The 18,665-nt window shown below is 35.1% G+C and overlaps 2 protein-coding genes across 4 annotated transcripts; both read left to right on the plus strand.

Annotated features, from left to right (window-relative positions):
• Positions 1–8,402: 8,402 nt before the first annotated feature.
• On the plus strand, positions 8,403–13,521 carry LOC113348585 (myosin-11-like). 2 transcript variants are annotated; one of them, XM_026592418.1, is made up of 4 exons: positions 8,403–9,023; positions 9,394–9,522; positions 10,928–12,436; positions 13,158–13,521. In XM_026592418.1, the coding sequence occupies exons 1-4, from the start codon at positions 8,571–8,573 to the stop codon at positions 13,197–13,199; spliced, it is 2,133 nt and encodes a 710-aa protein (XP_026448203.1). In that variant the 5' UTR covers positions 8,403–8,570; the 3' UTR covers positions 13,200–13,521. The 2 variants fall into 2 exon arrangements, with proteins under 2 accessions (XP_026448203.1, XP_026448204.1); XM_026592419.1 differs by having other exon boundaries at positions 13,164–13,395.
• Positions 13,522–14,101: 580 nt separating this feature from the next.
• LOC113348586 (uncharacterized GPI-anchored protein At1g61900-like) lies at positions 14,102–18,367 on the plus strand. Of its 2 annotated transcripts, none has more exons than XM_026592421.1 (7): positions 14,102–14,331; positions 15,260–15,439; positions 15,536–16,135; positions 17,211–17,456; positions 17,610–17,621; positions 17,740–17,883; positions 18,054–18,367. In XM_026592421.1, the coding sequence occupies exons 1-7, from the start codon at positions 14,268–14,270 to the stop codon at positions 18,185–18,187; spliced, it is 1,380 nt and encodes a 459-aa protein (XP_026448206.1). In that variant the 5' UTR covers positions 14,102–14,267; the 3' UTR covers positions 18,188–18,367. The 2 variants fall into 2 exon arrangements, with proteins under 2 accessions (XP_026448206.1, XP_026448205.1); XM_026592420.1 differs by having other exon boundaries at positions 18,051–18,366.
• Positions 18,368–18,665: the final 298 nt, after the last annotated feature.

The following is an 18,665-nucleotide window of genomic DNA, read 5'->3' on the forward strand; positions in this document are numbered from 1 at the left end:
ATCATGTCAAAGAATTTCTCTAACTTAGTAATCACGAAACATAATTCACAAAATAATAACTTAACCAGTTAATACTATGTACACACGTAAAATCCCTCTTACTTAATAATTACCAAATAATCCTTTTAGTTTTTTATTCGGGCAATAAAAGTAAAAGATAAAAATAAACATCTTTAAAACAAATCCAAAAGTTTTATCAGCTCGAGGTTTTATAAAGCCCACTTCTGCACGATGAGGTTTTAATCATTGTTTCTATTTTCCATCCCAGCTACTCTAATTTTGGCTTGCCTCAACTAAGAAATCGCACTGCTTCTTCTTCTTCTTGGATGAACAATCTGAACATTCAAATCCTTTAGTTGATTCATTTTGGTTTTTTCCAGTAATTACTCATCATGATCTAGGGTTTTTTTTTAGAGGGGTAAGGGTTAGGGTGTGTTTTTTCAAGAGAAAGTTAAGATCAAGGGGTTCTCTTTTTTATTTTCCTTAAAAGAGAAACTACGATTTTTATTATTACATTTACTTTAAATTACTTCATTTTGATTCCCATTTGCATGAGAAACCATTTTTCAAGCTTTATTAATTTATATATACTTGAAAAAAAAAAATTCATTTGATGGCAAAGATACAAAATACTTACTTAACTTGGAGTTATTTTCAGTCTTTGTCTTTCTTTTTCTTTTTGTTAAAAGCGAAAATCAAAACTTGATTTATTATTTAATTTAATTTGTGCAAGATCAATTTTCAAACTTTGTTTTCTAATATTTACTTCAATTTTCTCTTTTTCTTTTCAATGTCAAGGATGTAAAAAATCTAACTACTTATTTAGGACATTTTTTATCCCTTTCTTTCGCATTTAGTTTTTCTCAAAAGAGAAACTTAAACTGTGTTCTTGGTGTGTTCAAGAAACTTTCAAGCTTGTTAGCTGAAACTTTGTTTATTTATTTTTTCATCTTTTGGTGGCAAAGATACACAAAAAGAAACAACTAATTACTTCATTTTTGACGTATTTCCATTTTTCACATGGTTATGGTTTGTGTGTTTTAGCTTTCACTACTTTATGTGAGCTTAGTGAGGATACTATATGTTTTTCAAGCGTTTGAAAAATTATTTAATTAGTAATGATGCTTCTAGCATTCTAGGTAGCTTTATTTTTCATAGATTGGGCATTGCTATTGAAAAAAAGGTTAGTACCCAGCTTGTAGCTCGGTTGCCAACCAAAGTGTAAAATTATAAACGGCTATCAGTAGTTATAATATAATAAATATATTTTTGACCCCTTAAAAAAGTAAATCAAAACTTTTTTTTTACACTTTTGTGTGTGTGTGTGTGTGTGCTCAAGATCAATCTTCAAGATTTGTTGATTGATATTTGATTGATTGATTTATTTTGACGACAAGGATACAAAAAAAAAAGACGAAAGAAACCAATCACTTAAGTTTGGACTTTTATTTTCTTTGTTTTGTTTTTTATTTTATTAAATAGAAACCAAAACTTTATTACATTTACTTCTTTTCACGTGCAAACTCTATTTTAAAGCCATGTTAAGCGATATATAGTTTTTTTTAATGACAAATATATTAAAAAAGTTAATCACTTAACCTTGAACTTGCGATTCTTTATTCAGAAGGGAGTTCTTCAATTTTGGGGCGTTTCTCTCACCACCACTAGAATTTATCGGGATTTAGTTGCTATGAAGAAAAATAAGGATGAGGCTGTCAAGTATTCGACAGGCTTAAGTAACATGAATTTGGAATGTCCTAACAAAATGAAAAGTTGTTTAAGGATTTTTATTGGGTTCGTTGCTGGAAATGACATCACAATCTTTGAAACTGGTGATGCTCAAAAGTTGGTTCGTGACATTGGAGAGGCACTAGCCACCACCGGCTCGAATGCTAATAAGCCCGAGAAGTTGGTCAAGCGCCTTCTATATATAACAATAAAGTACTCTAATGAGATTAATGTGGAGCGACGTAGGTGCCAGGCAAAAGCAAATAACGTTGCAAACATTACAGCAAATTGACATCAATTTCTATTCTTATCTATTTAAGTGACTCTTCAGTTGTTGATGGATTTGACTTTTAAGTTTTTTTCTCTTATTTTCACAAGAATCAGTTGAGATCGATTACTTTGGGTTAAGGTTTTCCTGAATATATATAAAAAAAAATCAGTTAACCTTGAACTTATCTTTTCGTCTTCGCTTATATATTTTTTATATTTTTTTTATTTTTTATAAAGAGAAAAGATTTTATAAATATTAGCCAGGATTGTGATCTTTTGCCAGAAACTCACAAAATCCTGGGTTAAAGTTTTCAACAGATAAGATTGGCATTGCTGACTGCCTAACATGTTTGGCTACATCATACGCCACCTGATTATCGTTTCTGTTTACATGAATAAACTCAAAAAACAAAAAACTAGAGATTAAATGTTTTATCTCCTTTATTAAATTCCTATTCTCCCATTGAATGAGTAGAATGTTTCTATTAATGGTGTGAACTACTAGTTTAGTATCAGCTTCAATATGGATTCTTAAGAGCTTCATATCTTTGGCCCAAGAAAGTGCTTCCCTGAAAGCCATGCATCCCACCTCTTCTGGATTCAGTGCTCCATCTCCATTGCTCCCTTTGATTCCAAGGAAAGCACCTATATGATTGCGTAGCACAATACCAGTTCCAAAATGATTAGTATCCTCATTGTATGAACCATCAACATTAAATTTAACAACACCATTAATTGGGGGTTTCCAGTTAGAGATGTTTATGCTAACAACATTTAATATAGATTTAGATGGGTCAATGCAGTGCATATGTGAGGCTATATGATAATGGATTTTATGTATAGTGTTGTGAGGGTTTAGAGATACTCTTTGGAATACAACTTCACATTTATCAGTGTTGTGAGCCTATATCTTTATATTTTTATTTTGTTAAAAACAAGAAAATTGTTTATTACGTTTGCCCGCAAAATCGATTTTAAAACTTGGTTAACTAATATTCGAGTTTTTTTTTTATGGTAAAGATATATAAAGCTATATACTTGAATTTGGACTTATTTTTTATATATATATATATTTTTATATTTTTTTACTTAAAAAATAAATAAATAATGGTATTCATTCGATTACGGGGAACTTTGTTTCACCATTCACATGGAAATATTTTCTTGTAATCGAAAATATAGTAAGAAAGACATGAATATAAATTGACATGATGAACCTGTCATAGTATATAGTCCCAAAATTCAGGGTTTAAAGTTAATACCGTGCTGGGAAATAGTGCCAGTTTCTTGTCTCGTTCTCATAATATTTGTTAGTAACAGTTTGGCAATGAACATAAGATACTATAATAAAAGAGGTTTTCTAACATCACTATAATATTGGAAATTACTAATGTTTACTGTAAGATTGAACTTTCATCTACACCAACAATTACGATTGGTTGTCGAATCTATTTCTTAATTAACTATAGTGGAGAACTTCTTGAATTATGATTCTTCATCGACGTCTTGAGAATCGTCGCGCTCATTGAGTGGGTACAACCTTTGGGTTACCTATATGGGTGGGTACCGACTCCGATTACAACCAAAGTGGCCAAGATGAAGCTGCAAAGGCAGTAGTATATCTTTGATGCTTCTGTCACTTACGTCAAACACCCCATATCACAGACACACACAAAAATCGTCTAAAATCATGTTCTCCTCGTGAAAGGAATAACCGTGACAATTGGAAAAGTGGATATATCTCTACCTCATTTATTTATGGATGTTCATCTGATCCAATGGGAATGAAGTTGTTACACTAAGAAAAACAAGAAATTTTCAAAATCGCAAAACCATCTCCAGGTTGTCTCTCAGAAAAAATTACCAATATTCTCAACTACAAATCCAATGGTTTTGTATTGTTCTTTCGCTACACGTTTAAATCAGCGTTTATGATGAAAAACTCGTTGTTAATTTCAACAAGGAAATAACTGCAATCATAGTATGCAATATAGTGAATCAGGACCACCATGGGGACGCCTGCACCATCAAATAAAAATAAGGACAAATATTTACATCCTCAATTCCAATAAAGTACCCTCTGTGGCGGGTCAAATTATTTTAAAGAAGTCATTTTTTTGTAATTAAATGCATTAGGATCCAAAGAGTATAACTAACAATGATAAAGTGTTAGAACATTGCTAGGTTGAACCCACCAAGCGTCAGTATGTCAAGTTTGGTCGTCCTTTTTAGTTCCAAAACTCGAAGCTGCTTGATTTGATTACTAGAGTCAACTTCGTTGGGTAAGAATAGGAACATGGAGATGTTGATACTTTCTCTTGTTACTCATGAAGAACCTGAAGATGTATCAACAACAATAAATATATCATTTTTCAATTCGAGGTTAATAAAAACAAACTTGTCTTGTTCCATTTTTTTTTTTATCTTTGTTCTTTCAAGTCAGTATTTATTGAAAACATAAAAAACTAAGTAAAGTTTGTTTACTTGTCTATAATATTGGTGACTTGGCTATTATACTATGATCTAAGTATCAGGAAATGATATACTAGTTGTTTTATACAACTTGAGTATATGGAGTTGCGAAGTATAGTTTATCCGTGGACTTCGTGAATTGACATTACACTAATTAGTAACTTGCTATTATTTAGCGTATTGAATTTCCAGATGAGTTCAACCCTTGGAATTCTGTTTAAACGCAATTTCACAAACATAATTTAAGGAAGTAAACTTGTGAAATTCTATTTCGTAGTTGAAAGGGAATTCAAGGCCGATCCCACGGCCAAACGCAATTTCAAAAACATAGTTTAAGGAAGTAAACTTGTGAAATTCTATTTCGTAGTTGAAAGGGAATTCAAGGACGATCCCAGGGCCGATCCTAAGTTTAGGACCAATCCCTGGTGAGTAACAGCCTTAGTGGTAAGGACCGATTCCAGGACCGATCCTGACAGAGTTCAATCATGTTATATATTTTCGATATGTTTGTTATTTTTGGGTTTGTGCAAACATCGAGATGTACACAGATTGAACTTGGAATGTTCGTAATATGTCGACATATTGATTTAAACATGTCCTAAACTCTTATATCTTAATGTTCAAGTATTTTCTTTTGATACTCAAGTCAAGAACCTGAAACCAAAACTCAATATCTTTTAGGCAATCGAGAATATATTTGTACCATATCCCACAGGTTTGCATATCTCTAGTTTTTTTTTAAAGCATTGCATATCTCTAGCTGCTACATTAGATGGTATTTTTTTAATCCATGAAATAACATTCTTTGAATATACTTGGGAATTTTAATAATTGGTAGTACCTTGTCTTCGTCTCAAGCCTTGGTCATAACACTGTAAATAGTGGAGCTTGTATTCTTACAGACTAATCCATTGACACAGTGCCTAACTGTTAATGTGGGATGCCAACTCATTGATAGAGGAGAGTAATCTAGTTAGATGAAATCTCTTGTGTTGTGTTCATTTAAAGTCTTATTTAGTATCAAGAACCTTTTAGTAGTACTGATGGTTGGAAATTAAATTGTATTGTTATTTTAGTTTTTGATTATTGATTTGATTGGCTAATGGTATAATTATCCTTGATCTATCAAAATAATTTATTATGTGGTCATTATCTTCTAATATAAGACCGCTCAAGTTTGTTTGAGGGTTGACTATTACAGATCTCGTGATGCAAGATATGTAGATAAAAATTAATCATCCACTGGTAATATACTTCGATTTATGTGTGACTCATCATTAGTAGGATCAAGTTGTTTGTGCAACGCTTTTTTGGTGTTTTGATCTTTGTTATTCTTGTTGCATACTTGATTCTCTGGGATCCTAACAAGTTATTTATTTCGATAAACCTCAGATTTGTTGGAAAGATCTAACAAACTGTCTAGTTGCTTCTCCTCGTAAAGTTGCTTGGATAGAGATTGTTCACTGACATAGATTATTTCTATAGTCCTGGTTTGATATTTGACCAAAGGAGTTTATATTGAGTAAACAAAAGATCCTTTACACTCATCGATATCTCTGATTATTACCGGATTTGGAAGATTCTTAAGTGAGGTGGTTACAGAAACAGATTTAGTCCTTTGTTGTTTTGGGTTATGACCCAAAGAAGTTGAGACCAGAAGTCTTCACAGTAGGGGAAACGAATTAAGATAGTGGACCATGTCTTGGGATTCACGTGTGTGGACCAAATTGGTTGTAGGTGCATGGATACTGAAGGAACTGAGTAACTAGGAGTACTTTACTTGGTTTCAATTATACGGAGTTGTAGTACTCAATTTGTATAGCGGCTTAATTCTTAGAGCATTCAAAACTGGACTAGATCCCACGGTTTTTCTGTCAAGTAGTTTTCCTCGTTAACAAAATCTTATATATTGTGTCATTACTTTACTTTTCGTATTATAATTATAATTATTGTTATAGTTATTTTTAAGTAATTACACTTGTACGTTGATAAAACTTGGTACAGTCCCATAGTTGGCTCGATCTCGAACTTATACTATATAACAAGTTAGGTTTGAATTGATGAAGGCTAAATTTCTTTTATAGTTACAGGGTCAGATTCAGCGATAAATGTACCATAATCCTTTGTCGAACTTAGCCTTGTTCTTCATATCGTAGTTGCAAAATCCAGGTCTGCTGATAATTAAATCCAAATTAATTATAACCGAACTTCATTTCATGAAGAACAACACTAAGCTCCGCTGTCTTGGTTTTTTCTCGAATCAGCCAATCCTATCTAATATTGTTCTTGAAAACGAAAAATAAAGGCAAGTCCGACTGATAACTTGGCAGCCGAACCTAGGCACGTCTAAGTTTGTCAGCCGAACCTAGGTTTTTTGGGAAAAATACCTAGGTTCGACTGACAAGTTATGAGGAGAACCTCTGAGTATTCTTCTCAAGTATTTTTTTTAAACAACCTTTGTTTGGCTCTCTTTTGATTAGCCGAACTGTTCATCTGGTCAATCAATCTAGGTTGTAAAACATTTAACTTTTTGACGAATTAAACCTATATTAAACCTCCAGGTTTCATTACGAGATTCAATATGAGTTACAAATTAACTTTCCTCACATTTGCCGCTTGGAATCACAATAATCCAAAAGAAAAGAAAATTCTTCACTTTTTTTTCTTCTTTTACAATAACCCAATTATCTCTCAAAAATAAATTTACTTCTAACATAACACTAATACTAACTCTAATTATTAAAATTAACATTATTCACTAAATATTAAATACTAATCAAATAAGGGAGGTCTTGCCATTATGAAAAAAATGGATGGATAAGGAGCTATACACAACTACTACTTCATGACCTACTTTTGTCTTATTCAATACGCCTCAGAATTTGTGTGTATACCCCCAATTAAAATTCATTTCAAAATACATAACAAATGGTATATCCAGTCCATTTTATTTTTGAGCGTAAAGATAAAAAGCAACAGAAAAAACAGAAAATAAAACCAAATAACCTAAAAAGTAAATGTTGTCATTATGTCACAATAGGAACATGCACCCAATTATGATTATCAGACAACATTCTTTCAAAGACATTAAGCAAAATCAAAACAGACTCATGATTCTCCATAGGAGTTACAGACCTAGCAGAACAAACTGGGACATTACTTATACTTACAATAGCCTGACTACTTTCATTTGAACTACTACTGTCTTTACTATCAACCATGAGAAGTTGCGTTAAAAAGTTTGGTATTTCCTCATTCCATGTTATGAAAAGAGAAGACTTCCCCTCCTTTGTTTCCAATTTATTTGCCATCTGATTCCCACTTTTCCTTGTGAACTTGTAACTCAATTTTTTTTCACATCCTTTTAAAATACGCATTGCTTCCCACAATGCTTTAATTCTGCCAAACCATCATTGTTTCTTTTCCACCTATAAACTTCGTGATTCTCTCACAGTCACCTTCCATTCAGAAATCCTTGAAACCAAGCTCCTTAACCCATTTTGCACCTTGCATCAGAGCTAACGCTTCAGTTTTTTCTGGACATGCAGTTTGAAATATTCGTAACTTAGACGCTTTTCCTGGACATGCAGTTTGAAATATTCGTAACTTAGATTTAGTTCCATTTCCTCCGCAATTCCTTAGAATTAGTCCATAACCAGCATCAGAAACAAAGGAAATCCAAGAAACATCAAAATTTAATTTGATTTCTCTCGCCACCGTTGCGCTGATTATTGTACTCTCTGTCGCCTCCCATATTTGAGAATCTCACATGTTATTTTTTTTTTAACGGGTAGGGCTCTCTCTTCACATGTTGAACGCTGCTAGATTTACTTTCCCAACGGTCATCTAAAGCAAACTAACGAAAGACCGTATAAACATACGACATTTTAGAGACAAAAATCTACAATAACCCGTACTTATATACGCGAAAAATACGCATTGTCTCGACAAAATCAAACCCCCCAATAAGCTAATACCCTCTCGAAAACCCCTCCGCCCTCTGTTCTTATCTCTGTTCAGATCGAAAGAAAAAGTTTGATTTTCTTCCTCTCTTTGAAGCTAAACTCTCATGGATTGGAAATCTCTATTGGAAGAACAAAATGAAGATGAAGAAAACAACTGAAGTTTCAGAAGAAGGTACAACTGCTACAGATTTTGTAAAAAACACAAATAATTTTGTAAGGAATTCTTCAGAAAAAGAAAAGAATTTGAAGCTTCAGAAGAGGAAAGTAAGGAACCTTGGGGTAAGATTGAAGAAAGATGGTGGGAAGAGAAGTGGACCTGTTACTCCTTTATTGAAGTGGAAGATTGATGATAAAGAAGAAATAGAAAAAGAAGAAGAAGAAAATGTTTGTGAGGAAGGTTATGAGATTGAGAATGATGCTGATAAAATGGAGAAATCAGGTAAGAAAGTGAAAGGGAAAGTGGGTGTGGTTTCGGCGAGGAAGCTTGCTGCTGGATTATGGAAGTTACAGAAATTACAAGAGGTTAATGATGCTGAAGAAGATGGTCTAAGTTCGCATAAGAAGCTTAATGATCGATTAGGGTTTGAGGTTTTTTTCTTACTAGATCTTCGATTTTCATATAAGGGTTTTTAAGCTGAAACTGAATTAACGAGTTATCATATCAGGGAAATTTTGAAATCCAAATGTTAATTTCAATGATCATTAATTAGAATTTGCATGAAATAACTCCAAATTTTAAATTATCTAGTAGAATTAATGAGTTCTCTTACATTTGTAAATTATCAACTCCGTATATTTTAGAACACATCAAATGCCTGAATTTTATTAATTTTAGCATTTATGAAGAATTTTCAATCTTTGAATTGCTTTTAGATCAATTTTGTTTGAACTGATAGTAGACATTTCACTTGTACAAGTTCTAAAATTGTTTGTCATGCTTCATTGGTTGTTGTTCCAGGCTGGTGTCGAGCACGTAGGTTCGCCGTTTTTCTTTCACAGCAAGAGCGCAGAAGTGGGTTTGGACCATACAGATTTTTCACTCTGTGCTGCTGGTGTTTCTAAATCGAAGAATGAAAATCAACACAAGGTATGCTACTCCTTTCCTTTATTGTGCATCTTTTTGTTAGCCATATGTGTTATTTGCCATTTCCGTAATGATGTGAATGTCTAGGATCATTGGAGCAGTGGAAGAAAACTTCCTCCCTTATTTGTGTTGCACGATATAGGGGGAGGTATACGTATAATCATCTCTACTGTTGAAATGGAACTCCCAGATTTTGTTTTTACATCATACGGAACACAGTGAGAAACTCCACTGCATATATCAACTAATCCATTGAATTCTTAATTTAATTTTTCATCTGAGTTCTGATAGAATGCACTGATCGTGATTGAAGTTGACATAAAAAAGGAGACTTCTCATATTTAAAATTAGTCAATGAACATTACAAAAGTGAATAGTTCCTCCACTATCCATTCCAGTAAGTCCTTAGTGTTTTTACTGTACCCGACCTGTGCAGTTGATCAGTTCTTCCCCTTTGTTTTTGTTGTCGCTTTGTCGTTGTTATCTACGTGCAGTTTTTAGTTACTTTAATTTTTCGCCGACTATTGGTAAGAGGAATGAATATACATTGTCTTCTAAGAGTACGGTGCATAGTTTGCATGCACCAACAAAATATTAGGAAGGAACTAAAAATTTGGCTAGTCATTTTTTAATTACATGACCTCCTACCATTGGCAGAATTTGAATGTGCTCTAGGAATTGATGGTGTGTAAGCAGTGAGCTAGATATGGAAAACCAGAGATTGTGTGTTTTCTTGATGAACATTTCCACTTTGCATTTGATCCAATTGGTTATTCATGATTTATGTGGATGATTGCTGACAGTCCTAAATGGAAATAATATGTCGACAAGAACCTAATCTTTTAAGCCTGTGGATCTTATGATCACTACTAATACAATCTTTTAATGACAATGGTCGAATGGCGTATTAGTTTGGTTCCTCGTATCCTTTATATCTCAATGAAAGTTTAACTATTGTTTGGTTGTTTAGCGCAATTTGTCAACTATGCTAGTCTCGAGAGTATTGCAAATGACCTTTTTTCACTTTGTCTTAGAGTTTTCTAGTAGTAGCTATTTGGATGGTATGATAGCTAAACTTGCTAGGGAAAGTTTAGAAAGATCATCTCCAATGCACACACATGTAACGAAATAGAACACTATAATTCTTGGATTTCATCCTCCAGTATCTGCAGAGTTATTATCTTTCTCGCACCACTCTTAAGAAGACAAAGCGAGAAAGGGGTATCACTCATCCTACACAAGTTCTCAAATTATATGTTATGGATCATGTTGACTGGTTAACGAATAATTCGGTATCCATTGCTTCAATTGCTAACAGACATTTAATTGATCTACTAAGAATTTACCTGGAACCTAAGTTTCTGTCATCTGACCATAAGACAAATTTTCCATTGTATTAACTATTTAGGTCAAAACGTCATTCTCATTCTCCAACTCTGCTATGGAGGGGGCAACAAAGTGGGACCCCGGCTGCTCCAAAACATCTGATGAGGTCTTCAAGTTTTACGGTCAGGTCAAGCTTCTCGAAGATCAACACAAGGCATCTGTTTCTGTTGTTTCCTCGGTGCAAGCAGAACTTGAGCGGGCTCGAAATCGGATTCATGAACTCGAGATGGAGCGCCAGTCAACAAAGAAACAGTTTGAGCACATTATCAGGAACCTCAAAGAAGAAAAGACTTCATGGAGGAGCAGAGAGCACGAGAAGGTGCGTGCAATAATTGATGATATGAAGGATGAATTAACCAGAGAAAAGAAAAATCGTCAAAGGTTGGAAATTGTTAACTCAAAATTGGTCAATGAGCTGACAAGCACCAAAAGATCTACCAAGCATCTAATGCATGATTATGAAAAAGAAAGAAAAAATAGACAGCTAATGGAGGAGGTTTGTGATGAACTTGCAAAGGAAATTGGAGAAGATAAGGCTGAAGTAGAAGCACTGAAGAGAGAATCCAATAAAATTCGTGAAGAAGTTGAGGAGGAGAGGAGAATGTTACAAATGGCTGAGGTTTGGCGTGAAGAAAGAGTCCAGATGAAACTGCTTGATGCAAAACTAATACTCGAACAAAAATATTCCCAGTTGAACGGGCTAATGGAAGATTTAGACAGATTTCTCAGTTCAAGAACTGGGACCACAGATTCTATGGGGATGAGAGAAGCTGCGATCCTGAGAAATGCAGTTAACTCGGTAAATATTCAGGATGTAAACTTCTCTTATGAACCTCCAAATTCAGAAGATATCTTTTCTGTTTTTGAAGAGCTCCAGCATGGTGGAGCTAATGAAAGGGAAATTCAACAGGGCTTGGATTTCAGTCCTAAGGTAAACGAGTTTAAGAGAAACTCCGTGGAGAGATATTCAAATGGGTATGTCGATCATCAAGGAGAAATAGAAGAAGATGGAAGTGGTTGGGAAACCGTGAGTCATGTTGACCAGGGCTCAAGTTATTCCCCTGAAGGGAGTGAATTATCTGTTGACAGGAGCAACAGAGATAGTTATGCATCAGGAAGTGTTATTGGATGGAAAGGGAATGGTGGCAACGGAAGTCCAAATTCCCAAATCAGTGAAATATGCTCTTCATCACCTGCAAAGAAGTCAAAAAAGAAAGCTTCGTCCATATCCAGGCTTTGGAGGTCAAACCCAAGAAACAGTGAAAAGTACAAGATAATTTCCGTTGAAGGGAAAAATGAAAAGATTTCTAACGGAAGAGTATCTAATGTTGGAGCAATGAACTCTTCCGAATCGGGTGAAGGTGGGTTCAGCTCTCCAAGTATGGTGAGCCTACAATGGAGCTCACCTGACTTGGGAAATCCTCAGATGAAAGGAGGAACAAGAGGCTCCATTGAACGAAAAAAAGCCGACGACCAGGAGAATTTGAAAGCTAAGTTTTTAGAGGCAAGGCTTGAAGTCCAAAGATACCAGGTGCGTCACATTCTTCAAGAAGATTATGTTTAATTTAGGTGCAAAATGTTCTGTAAATTGTATGCAAAATTTCCATTTGGTCGAATTTGTGTTAGGGAAAAAAAGAAATGTAGGCGTGATCTTTGACCTGCTTGTTGTAGAATATGGCAAGTTCTTAAACTGTTCTGCCATGTAAATCAATAACCTTTATCTGCTTGTTAGCTGATATATAATGCTTGAGCAGTTGAATGGCTTGGGTTATTTTGTTCATCATCAATAATAACAGTCATCTTTTTCACTCTGAAGTTGCTAAATTCTAATTCATTTTGAACCCTGTCACTTTGAAATGCAACAAACACCTGCAAACCAAAACAACCCAAGCTAGTGTGTAATGTTAGTAACTTACAAGTAAAAGAAACTCTTAAACCAAGTGAAACATGAATGTGATCTCCTAGGAGAAAAAGGAAAGTGAGACATAAATTTTCATGTAATCGTCACAGGTTAACCATTGAACAATAAAAGCATGCATTCATTGCCTTGTTCAACTAGTACCCTGTTCACTTGACTTTCTAACCCACACATCAATCTCAATCAAATGTAATTTCAACATCTTGAAACTGCTCTCGTTTTTCCTTCTCAGGAAACACTGTCCTTATCTCTCTTTCCGATCCTAAAACTACTGTCATTTTTCCTTCTTATGAGGAAACTATGTCACCTCTCTTTCTGATCCGTGATCCTTCAGTTTCAGGGAGCTTATAGGAAGATAAAAAAGCAGCAGCCGTAGGCCCATAGTATATGCAGGCGGCTGGATCAACCTTTCATATACCACGCTCTCATATCTGAACTTGAATATCCCTCAGCTGAAGAATGCTCCAAATAGGAGATATATGGTCATATCTTTTGAGTTGTGCTGCACTGTTTTCTACAGCAAGTTGTTTCTAAAATATAAATGCAAAATCCGCAGTAAAATCTATAGCTTGTAAAAATGGAAATGGAAAATGGTAATGAACAACGCCATCTAAATAGGTGCCTCTCAGATCAGATGGCAAAGTCATACTTGTACCTGAATTCGAAATTCGCGCAGACTCTCTAGACCAAAAGTGTAACTTGAGCAAACTCTTGATGCTGCAGAACCTTAGCACTTGATCATAGGAGTGCCACACGGTTCCGGTCGCCCCTACGGGATTACAGAGCATAGACAGTGGCTTAGCTTATGGCCTGTAAGTTAAGTTTAGACCTTGAGCTGAAGTCATGAAACGCTCTAATTAAGAAGTCAACATAGTGAAATGAATTAATTAATTAATTAATTAAGGGGTAACACAAGATTAACTCTACAAGCTATCGTCCACCACAAAAGTAAACCCACATAAACGCCATAAAATCCGACACGTGCATCACACGTGACATGTCAAGACTTGTGGAGTCCTAATTTATTACCTAGTTTGACTAGTAGTGGTGGGTGGTGTGGTGTGAAACGTGTGAACTGAATCAAAGAAGAAGCAGATAGTTGTTGTTGTTGTTTTGTGAAAGCCAGAGAAGTACAAAAGAGTGTTTTTCGAGTGTAAATATATTGGTATTTATCTCGTATGGGTCCCACATCCAGCTGTGTCTGAAACTGTAAATTGTCCCCACAACCAAACTAACTAGTAAGTGTATAAGCTCTCATTCATGGCGTCTCTCACTCTTTCTTCTTCACTCTCATTTCTCCACCACCACAACTTTTTCCGCCTCCGCATCTTCTCTTTTCTGCCTCGTCTTTTCTCTTCAACTCACTACGCTAAGATTTTTCTCATAATATCTCCCTCTTTTTTAACTTTCGATTCATTTAGGAAGAGAAGAATTGGGCACAGAGATGAGAGAGAGAATACCACTAAATCTGAATAATGCTCTGCTAAAGCTATTTCTCTTGTCTCTCTGTGAGTATATTCTTGACTACTTTCTTCTTGATTTCTGTAACTTGTTTTTGTTTTATTTTGTTCTTTTTAGAGAACATGATTTTTCTATAATTCTTCGATTACAATTAAATTTGTTAGTTAGTAAATACAACTATTAGGTTATGCTAGTGATGGTTTTGGGGGAGATGGGTTTCTTTGTTGTTAATTTCTATTTATGGTATTTATATAGGGTTTATTTTTTTTGGTGATCTGTTCAATTTGGGAGAAATTAGTTTTGGGACTTGTTTACTTCTGCCTTGTTTGATTTCTAGTAAGCTTGAGCTTCAGCATGCTCGGATTTACTGTTTTGCATCTTCACTTTGCTGTCGAATGATGTTTGAGGTCTGAGGAAGGGTTAAATTAGGTTTGTGTTTGGGTTTGTTTTTCATACTCTAGTCATGCACTCTGAATTTGAGCTATTGAATGGATTGTGGTATTTGAGAAAGGCCCTTAACTCTTCGATTTGTGCTTGTTCGAAACTTATATCTGATCTTATGTATACGTTTACATGTCCAATTACTAGAACTTGTCTAGCAAGTGAAGGAGAGATATTTCCATCAAGAATGCGTGAGTTGTGGCAGGATGTCGTGGTTTTGTTATAGCACGTGAAGTAATGGTTATTTGCTGTTGCTTACCACCTACCAGCGTTTATGAACTAGTTTGCATAAGTGTGTAGCCATCATCTTTACAATGTATAGGTGTTATTTAAAAGTATGAACGTCAATGGTCAGGTAACTAGTTTCTGATAGATGGTCTGTATTGCCATTTCATATACTTTTATTAGTACACGAGCTCGTTAATCCTGTGAAATTATCCGTGAATATCTTTATACAATTTCTTAATATTAACAAGGCAAAAGTATATTCTAGTAATTATCATCTTTATTGATGGTCCTGCTTTTTGTGCACAGGGTTATATACTTCCAAATGCACCCTTGTGGAATATCCGCAAGATTCCAACTCAACGCAAAAGAAAGGGGATGATTTTTTACCTGTGGAACCCCCTAGCCAGGAACCTCAACCCTTTCTCCCATTTTTTGCACCTTCTCCACTGGCACCTTTCACAAACCAAAGTGTACCGCACTTATCAGGTGAGATATTCACTGAGATTACTTTGCATACAATGAATGAAACTGCTTTAATAGTCACATTTGTCCATCTTTAACATGAAATCTTCTCGCTTACAGGACAATGTACCTTAAATTTTTCCGCTGCTGAAAGTATGATGAGCATGACCGCAATTGATTGCTGGGATTTCTTTGCTCCATTTCTGGCCAATGTAATATGTTGTCCACAGTTGGATGCGGCACTTGCTGTTCTTGTTGGGCAGTCCAGTAAGGATACTAAAATGCTTGCTTTGAATGTGACTCACGCGAAGCACTGCCTCTCAGATGTTGATCAGATTCTAGTGGGTCAAGGTGCCAGCAGGGATCTCCAAAAGGTATGCTCAATTCATCCTTCAAACCTCACTGAAGCCTCTTGCCCAGTCAAAACAGTTAGCGATTTTGAGAACACCGTTGATTCGTCTGAGCTTCTTCTTGCCTGTGAGAAACTTGATCCTGTGAACGAGTGTTGCACCCAAACTTGTGAGAATGCAATATCAGAAGCTGCACGAAGTATTGCTCTAAAAGGTTATGGTCTATCTGACGTGTCTCATGTCGTGCCTGAGAACTCCTCCAGAATTGATGATTGTAAAATCATTGTCCGCCGGTGGCTGACAAGTAAACTTGATCCTTCTGCTGCTAAGAAAGTTCTGAGAGGACTTTCTAACTGCAACGTGAATAAAGGTAAGTTTGCAAATAAAGCCTTTCTTAGAGTATGTTTCAAATGATTAGTGCTTTGAGAGAAGGGATTCCTTGGATGTTGTTGAGGATAATCAAAGGGAAAGATATTTACAACTGGTTTCTTTGTTGGATTCCAAGCCTGAAACCGCCTTCCTCGTTAGTTTATAAAAGTCCAGTTGCTTTCTTTTGATTATCAGAAATGAAGGTAGTAACGAATAGGGCCTGATCTTAGATCTTAGATTTACAACTGGTTTCTTTGTTGGATTCCAAGCCTGAAATCGCGTTTCTCGTAAGTTTATAAAAGTCCAGTTGCTTTCTTTTGATTATCAGAAATGAAGGTAGTAACGAATAGGGCCTGATCTTAGATCTAGGATAAACATGGACAAAATAAAGCTTGCATGTTGCTTTGTTACTGGATATCTGATCTCGGTTTATGAGCAGGACTAAGTGGTGCTTTGCTTTGTGGTCGATGTTACCCATCTATATAGATCCTTAGTTTAGCTTGAATCTGTCACTCTCCTATATTTGTCTCCCTTCATATATATATGCTTGAAGAAGATTTTATTCCATGTGCTAAAATTTTGATCCATTTCCCAACCTACTGACAAAATCCTAAACCCTGGATTGTTCAAATCTAAGTTTGTTTTTTTTTGAAATTTAACCGAAGTTTAATTTATTTGCATCTATCACACTTTACAGCTGTTATTATATGAATTTACCTGATATCCGCTTCTTAAACCTACTGACCTAAACCCTGCACTATTCGAATCCAAGTTTGTTTGTTTTTTTAAATTTAACCGAAGTTTAATGTATTTGCGTCTATCAAACTTTACAGCTGTTATTATATGCATTTACCTGATATCCGCTTCTTAAGGGTTTGTCAAAACGCGTAATGATTGTTTAGTATATCAAAGAACTTTTTGAATATGCATGTGGTGCTGTGTGCTGGTAAGCACGTCTTCATGTATTCATTGCAGAGCCGTGTTTACATCTTGTTTCATTCTAAGTCATCTGAGTTACACCATGAGTTTGATCCTCTAAAGCTTAAATAACTAAGTTGCATTATCATCTGCTTCAGCCTGTCCACTGGTTTTTCCTAATACCAAAGGTGTTGCTAAGCATTGTGGAGATGAAATCAGCAACCAGACTGCTTGCTGCAATGCCATGGAGAGTTACGTGACTCACTTGCAAAAGCAAAGTTTCATAACTAATTTGCAAGCATTGGACTGTGCTGCTTTACTTGGCGTGAAGTTACATAAATCTAATATTACAAGAAACATCTATGGCCTTTGCCATATAACCCTCAAAGATTTCTCTCTCCAAGGTTTGTTTTGTTCCTATATGCTTCTTCATAAGCCTAATATATATCATATGCGTTAATGAGGATTATATATCTTGCTTAATGATTTCCTTTTTTTTTTTTTTTCTTTCTTTTGCATGGTTTGCGTTCGTTGGTATTTTTAATATGGCATGCCAGTTGGAACACAAGGTATTTTAATACTTCTGTGTAATGAAATTTGTAGTTAGCTTTGTTGTATCCATTAGTGTTCTGTGGAAGATGTTTGCTAATATGTTGTTGCTTTACTTATGTTGGTTTTGTGTGATAGAATCTGGTTGCCTTCTGCCGAGCTTGCCTTCAGATGCAACATTTGACAAATCTTCAGGGATTAGTTTTCTTTGTGACCTGAATGACAATATTGCTGCTCCTTGGCCCTCTACAACTCAATTACCTTCTTCATCCTGCAACAAGAGTAAGTTCTTCAGTTTGGTTTCTCTTCCCTTTAAAATGACAATGTAATAAATGGCGCAGTTGAATGAGGCTTTAATCTGTGATGCATATGCATATTTTAACTACCACCATTTTGTTTTTTTCTCGGATTGATTTTTTCCTAAACCTGACTTTGTTATGTTGCTGCAGCAGTCAAGATTCCTGCACTTCCAGCTGCAACATCTGGACAGAGTGGTAGGAGACTAACAACATATCATAACAGATCTGTGCATATATGTATTATACTTTATTTAGTTTTGTTTTACTTTTTCTTATTTGATTGCTGATATATTCTCTGTATATTTGTATTCACATTTGTAAGAGACTAGTTGAGGTTGATTGTAACAGGGAGGAAAGAAAAATATTATGGGAGGAAGGTTTTCTAGTATTAAATTAGAGTCTGACTGTAAATATGGATTGAGTTTTTACTTTTAATCTTAAAAGACGATATCGACCTTGTAACTAACCACAATATACTGACTGTCCGAATTGGAAACCCAGCCAGCACAACTTAAAGATCAAAATAAATCGGATAAACCCATTTTTGTTCTTAGGCCTTTGTAAAATCAAGTGTTTTACGTACCTGATGCAGTTGAACACCATCATTTCTCTGCTATTACCTTCTCCCCATCTTACATCATTGAATGTCTAAAAGTTGGTTAAGGTGACAAATCACAAAATTTTCAATTTTCATTTGTTTTATATACTCCCACAGTACCTAATTAGTTGAGTCATTTGTAGTTTGCACAATTATTAAGGCGAGGA

This window comes from Papaver somniferum, chromosome 2 (assembly GCF_003573695.1).
Source record: "Papaver somniferum cultivar HN1 chromosome 2, ASM357369v1, whole genome shotgun sequence".
Taxonomy (NCBI): Eukaryota; Viridiplantae; Streptophyta; class Magnoliopsida; order Ranunculales; family Papaveraceae; genus Papaver; species Papaver somniferum.

Excerpts from the sequence above, each read along its gene's own strand:
- LOC113348585 (XM_026592418.1), top strand. The coding sequence starts at position 8,571 with ATGAAGATGAAGAAAACAACTGAAGTTTCAGAAGAAGGTACAACTGCT. Across the intron at positions 9,523-10,927 it reads AGAATGAAAATCAACACAAG|GTCAAAACGTCATTCTCATT; the intron begins GTATGCTACTCC and ends TTAACTATTTAG. Across the intron at positions 12,437-13,157 it reads TTGAAGTCCAAAGATACCAG|TTTCAGGGAGCTTATAGGAA; the intron begins GTGCGTCACATT and ends GTGATCCTTCAG.
- LOC113348586 (XM_026592420.1), top strand. The coding sequence starts at position 14,268 with ATGAGAGAGAGAATACCACTAAATCTGAATAATGCTCTGCTAAAGCTA. Across the intron at positions 15,440-15,535 it reads AAGTGTACCGCACTTATCAG|GACAATGTACCTTAAATTTT; the intron begins GTGAGATATTCA and ends TCTCGCTTACAG. Across the intron at positions 17,884-18,050 it reads TTCTTCATCCTGCAACAAGA|CAGTCAAGATTCCTGCACTT; the intron begins GTAAGTTCTTCA and ends ATGTTGCTGCAG.